Raw genomic sequence first — 6,253 nt, forward strand, 5'->3', positions numbered from 1 at the left:
TACAACGCCGAACCGGGGGAGGGGCAGATTGAGGGGGGAGGGGGGCTCGCAAGGATCGCTAGAATCATCATCCATCAATCATCATCGTCACTGCTCCCGTCATCACCATTTCCCCGCACACGCAAAGGATTCGTCTGAATGAGCTGACGCACGGAATTGGTCAGATTCAGACGCGGAGACTCGATGGGTTATGTGACGTCAATAAAACATGTCGATGTAATGATTGCCAACAGCACAGGTACAAACAATTATGCGTGACGTCACCAGCCCACGTAAAGGCGTAATTGGTGACGTCACCAGCATAGGTGAGGATTTAAACCCTGCTGGAGGCGGATTCAGCGGTTACTGCTCGGCGTTGTTATTCTTCTACATCCCGGTGAGTTACGTCGCCTGTCGGCGTCTCAAGTGCGGTGGAGACATCCGTGGCTTCATCGCTGTGCATCTTCTCTGCGCTGCTTGTTCTCGAGCATTGGGGCGAAATTGAGGCATCTACTTTAAATTGTCTCCTGGTTTATAAAGCCACTTAATCTCGCAGATCTTGTCTTCCTCTGAACGCAATACTAGTGTTGTGTAAGGTCTGTGCAGTTAGGCCGCGTGGATTGTACACGCCTATGTTTGAGATCTGAAGGGTATTGTAGCGGTTTGCGTGCTGCGATTTGTGAACCCGGCGACCAGAGTTGGATTCCCAATCGGTCAACGCCTGCTGAGGATAGTCTTAACCAGTCCTGGGCCTTCCCTACATCGACTTTGAAAACGAGGACGTGGTGTATAAACATCACTGCTTAGGATAAAAAGGCATCTGGGCGTAGTGTTGGCCTTAATAGGTGCTTGCTAACAATGATTTTAATTTAACGGCTGGAAAATATTATGGGGGCGTGTGGTGGTTCTGCTCTTGTCTGCAAAACCCCAAGCTGTATTTCACTAGGTGGCTTTTAGTCCCCTCAGTTTTGGTGCAGTCTGAGGTATTTCCAAGCATCGGTGCTTGGTCCTTCTGTTTAGCATTTAACATGACACTTTGGAGCACTGATGTCTAGGGCTGCGCTACCATTGCTACACCGATGACGCCCACGTTTGCCTCCAGCTAACACCATATTCTGCATCGGAAATCTTTTCTTTCAACTAAAATCGTGGTTGCAGGAAAAAATTTCAGACCTTAATTAATATAAGATTTTAATTATCTTACTCGGCTCTCCAAACTAAACTGGGACTTTTTTAAAGCAGAGTTGTTGATCGCCAGTACGTCTGCCCGAAGCATTATTCGTAATCTTGGTGTTATTTGATCCCTTTCCATTCTTCTCGTGTTAACGTTGTTAAATATTTTCCCCTCCCAACCGTACTCGACTGCACGGCATCCTTATACTTGCTAATTGTGATGCGCGTCCATGCACGTATTATCTAGCGAATCGATTATTGCAATGCCTTGCTGGTAGATTACATTGTTCAGAATGTGTAGCCGTTGGGCTACTTGCCCTAACCCCATTGTGACCATATTTCTCTGGTTCTCATCATTACACTGGTTTCCTGTCCTGAAGCAGCATTTATAAGAGCCTTGTACTAGTTAAGGCCTTGCAATGGCTGGTACCACATTCATGAGGTTGATTCATCCCTACACCCCTTACCAAGGTTGTTAAGTTCTGCAATCCCACACCCTTCTGCGATTACTTCGATCCCAGCTTCCTTCCTGAGGTGAGCGGGCATTTGTTGTGCTTGTGCTGCACGGCTGGAATGCCCTTTGTACATTCGTTTATCCTATAATTTGGATACTTTTTAAATCTCTTTTAAACCCTTTGATTTTCTGCATGTGCATCACCTTTCCCCTCAGACGTAGCAGAAGGCAAGTTTACGAAGGTGAAGAGCGTTGAGAAAGTGCCGCAGTGTTCACTCAGCGCAGCTGCACAGTTGGGCTAAATTGTACATGCGTCAGAAAAGCAAAGCGCCGTCATCTGGTGACGTCTGCATAACATGCACGCGTCGCCTCGTGGTGCTGCGTCTGCACACGACTTGCTCGGCCTCCGTCGGTAGTTGGGTGGTTAGCGAGGGTGTTAATTATTATAAGTCTCATACGGGGGGGGGGGGTGTTGCAAGTAGAGCTGTCCTAAAAGTCTGGGTACCCAAAAAGGCTATGGGCGAGCTTTATTTTGGTATGTAATGTACCTGTTGGGTGAAGGAATCTCGTGATGCCTTCGTCTGCTGCTGCCATGGAGGATCTGAGTGCTGTGATGGACATCTTTGTGCGTGAGTTCTGCGCCAACTGTGAAGGAGGCGCGGGGAGCGTCTCCATGAGGAAGCACGTGTTGCAGAATCTGCTCGTGAAGCACATGCGGCCCTATCTAGCGGTGGGTTTCCTGTGCCCTCCACGGCGACAGAACTGCAAGTAAACTTTTCTCGAGCAATGTGCCATGTGTGTCTGCGTGCACTGGGAGCCGCTGCGGCTCAAGGCTGTGCCGTGGCACTGGGTTTTGCAAGAACGACTGAGCGTGCAGAGTCACTGTTAGAGATTGATTGAGACTGGGCTCATAATGGCCACCATAGCATGTTGATTCCGATTTCTGTTGATGCAACACTGAGCAGAGTGATTGGTGCATTGGCTGTAGCAGGAAGTGTTCCTGTTTCACGAATGCAGGGTGCGTGTGACCCGGATGAAGTGCGCAAGATCATGGGGGATCTTCACGAGAACCAAGGCGCCAGCGTGGACTTCCAAGCGTTCATGGCCACGTGGACGCGAATCCTCGTGGCCGGCCATGCCCCATTCCAGGAGCGCGTGTTCCTCACCAAGGGGCCCTGTGGCACGCCAATTTCTGCTGACAAGCCCAAATAAATATCTTTAAAATGTATAAAATTGCTGGCAAACTGGACCTGGGCTTGGTGAATCGTGTGTTCAAGTTGAACCGGCAAGAAATGTCTGAATTTCCCTTCTCATGATGTAGAATTGTTTTCGGCCAATGTCTGTCTTAATGTAAGAGCCTCTCCTTATGCTGTCTTTGAACAAAATGAGCCACGAGTGACCTTGCGCATGTAAGGAGGGATCGGGCTTTACTGTTTAAAAACAGATCTGATGGATGGCACTTCACCCAGTTATTAGCCCCCTAAAAAAATGGGTAACGTCCCTAAATATATTTCTGTAGAAAACGGGGCAATGCTCCCTTCACCCTCGAATGTATAGGCATATTTTGGAAAGATACTGCGATACTAAGGTAATACCGATCGCTTTTACACTGACATCTGCTGCTGTCACCTCTGCTAATGCTAAACGGATCTTGTTCAGAACTGGCCTAGCCCTGATCTCAGAGTGAATAAGATTGCTCCGATTTGAACTAAACAATTTAGACAAGACTTTCTTGCAATCACACTTAACATTGACTGAAAAAATGTCTACATCTGATTGGGAACATGTAGATAACATGACTGCCTCGTCAGCCACCTCAATGTCAGCTAAATGCCAAGATAATCTGATTACCAAGTTCAATCTCCTGTCCAAGAAGAAGCCAGACCCACACGTTAACAAGTTAGACGGTGACAAGATTGTTATCAATCAGAGTAACAGCCCAATTTCCGGCAGCCTAAAATCGGTTCTAGCTAAAGGGTTGAATTTCGCAGTCACCCCTAAACACATCCCAGTTGATGACTCGACTTATGAACACCACCATCACTTACCAACACCACCAACATTTTCGAACACCACCCACACTTACGAACACCACTAGCACTTACGAACACCACCCACACTTACGAACGAGCTTCCATGAAATATATATTTGTTTAACATCGACTTACAACTCGCACTTCCGAACCAAACCGCGGAACGATCCTCCGCGAGATGTAGTGAGTGTTTGTGATTCCTGTACACTACTCTGTGGCACCACGGTGGCGAGATGTTAACAACCTCACTTGGTATACAGGAGGTCGTGGGTTCGACCCCGACCCTGACGCCGACTGTTTATTTGAAGTCTATGTGTAGAGGAGCATACTCCAATGTTGTTGTGTGTTTATGTGCATGTAGACTGGAGCAAGGAGGGAGGGAGTCTCTGCAGCCAGCACCGGCCCTATCCACAGTAAATCGCCTCGAGGTGAGAACAGCAGTGAGCAAACATAGCCACGGTGAATGGAGGGAAGTCAATATCGCCATTTTGCATGGGGGACTTTACGGTGGCCATGTTGGGCTAGAATTAAGGTCCTTACAACAAAAGTGTAAGCAGATTGTGGTGACCATCTAATTTTACGGTGACGTAGTCCAACATCCGATGCGAATGTGAAAATTCAAGACATTGATCAGTATTGAGAAAGATGCCCCTTTGAGTATTTAGCCGATGTAAATTTCTGCTTGCCACTGAGCTATCATTTGTGGCCAGGTCCCTTCTGAAAACCATCTGTTTGCTTTGGATTTTACCTGGTAAAAGAAACAATAATTTAGAGGTGGTGAGCTTGACGGAGTGACTTTTGGAAATCCAAGCTTGGTAACAAAGCATTGTGGCAGGGTAAATTAGTCCCGCAGGAAAATTGTGCCAAGTGTCTATGTACACAGGCTTCTCATTGCACTAATGCTGGTGATGTGGGTTGGTCAATGCACATCTGGTGCGTGAATTGGCATGGGGTTCCCAGTCTGACCTCAGGAAGGCTTAAAAAATGTTGCTGGAGGTGGAACGTGGAGAGGCGGTGATGTTCCTCGGTTCTGCCAGCTCCACTGCTCAAAGTGCAGCTACACAGCAGCATTCCCAGTGTGGTTTCTGAGGGGCGAGTGCAAGATCTGTATTCTTATTGCAGGAACATGAAGCGACAACTGAAGCTGTCTTGCTTTTTTCTGTGCCTCATCCCATTCACCACCACTGACTTACCGGTAGTGAAGTATGGTCAATCAACACCGCACAAATAAACCATTCAAAAGTTAAAATATATTTTGTTTAACCAGATGAGATGAAAACTCAAGAGGCAGGATGGTCTAATGTGCAAGTAACTTGGGTCACCAAAAATGACAAAGTACAGAATGAAGCAAATATCAATCTGACCCAAAAGCAACTTACGAAATCCCAATTATTGCACGAAAATAAATATTTAATGAGTTATGTTGACAAAGTTGACTTGTATTAGGAATTTAAAGTGGAATAATTTAAAATTAAGTTGTATAGATGCAAAAATTAGGTGGCTATTGCACTAATCTGTAAAACAAGTGAGGATGTTAGTCAATTGCAGGTGAAGTGATTGTAGAGAATGTACAGCGAAAATGATGGGAGGGGAACCGTAGATATTTGTGAAGCGATGGAATGCCAGGCGTTTGGGGTATTCAAAGATGAGTGGGAACCACACAGGCCATGCGACAAAAGTAGAGAAAATGGCTATTATTCCCCACAAACTTTGCTTTTGTGACCAGGACAGTTATATTTTGAAATTTACCTATTTTCCAGAACATTCCAGATAGATTCAGTGCTGAGTAAACTTGGAGTAACTTCTAGAACTTTCCAGTAATATTAATAGTAGTAATAATACGGGGGCCTTAAGCCGACCAGTTCAGTTTAGTTCCAGCAGGGTAAATGGATACCTTTCTGCATTTTTCTGAGATGGCATCAAGAGGCTGCAAGCATCTGGCAGACGCATTTTGCTATGTCTGCGGCTAATTTATTAAGACAAGAGCAAAAAAAGTACTCTGTGAAAGCATCTGCTAAGATGTGTGAGGCCGACAAGCCATATTTCGGCATGCCTGTCTGGGATCAAGACAAACCCTGGGCACCTGATTTCACCTGCGAGCAATGCAAAAAAAAACTCTGGAAGGTAAAATTTGACAATTGTTGCTCAGAATTTTACGTTCTAAAATTTGTTAACATTTTTTAAATAGTAAGTTTTAAATAAAAAAATGGTTTACAATTTTTTATGTTATTGAATTTTTTTATTAACGGAGATCAACGTAGAGTGGCTTTTGGAAAACCGAACTTTGTGATATAAAGTAACGCGGCAGTGTAAATGGCAACGCAAAATCGTGCCAGCAGCGTCTAATGCACGCCCTTCATATCGCGCTGTTATTATGATGATGACGTTGGTGATGACACGATGACGCAGTTGAGTTATGGGATTTTAAGAGTGATCTAAGCAACATAAATAATATACTGTACTGCAATGAAGCAAAAAAGTGATTGAAAGAAAAATAACTACGTCCCATGAAAAGCTGCAAATATTGCATTTTCATAATTCATGGTTCATAAATTCCCTGTAGCCTGAGTCGATTCGATTATTTTCGACTTATCGTGGTATAATTACAAGTAAC

At 45.2% G+C, this 6,253-nt stretch overlaps 1 protein-coding gene across 1 annotated transcript; it reads left to right on the forward strand.

Moving 5' to 3' along the window:
• The first annotated feature begins 328 nt into the window (after positions 1-328).
• Positions 329-3,011, forward strand: LOC144946953 (uncharacterized). Its single transcript, XM_078876022.1, has 3 exons — positions 329-376; positions 2,168-2,336; positions 2,624-3,011. Exons 2-3 carry the CDS (start codon positions 2,178-2,180, stop codon positions 2,816-2,818), a joined length of 354 nt encoding a protein of 117 aa, XP_078732148.1. The 5' UTR covers positions 329-376; positions 2,168-2,177; the 3' UTR covers positions 2,819-3,011.
• Positions 3,012-6,253: the final 3,242 nt, after the last annotated feature.

This window comes from Lampetra fluviatilis, chromosome 43 (genome assembly GCF_964198595.1).
Source record: "Lampetra fluviatilis chromosome 43, kcLamFluv1.1, whole genome shotgun sequence".
Lineage (NCBI taxonomy): Eukaryota > Metazoa > Chordata > Hyperoartia > Petromyzontiformes > Petromyzontidae > Lampetra > Lampetra fluviatilis.

What these genes read in the sequence shown, in the direction of transcription:
- LOC144946953 (XM_078876022.1), top strand. Translation starts at nt 2,178, where the DNA reads ATGCCTTCGTCTGCTGCTGCCATGGAGGATCTGAGTGCTGTGATGGAC. An exon ending in ACATGCGGCCCTATCTAGCG is followed by an intron (nt 2,337 to 2,623) that starts GTGGGTTTCCTG and finishes TCACGAATGCAG; the next exon opens with GGTGCGTGTGACCCGGATGA.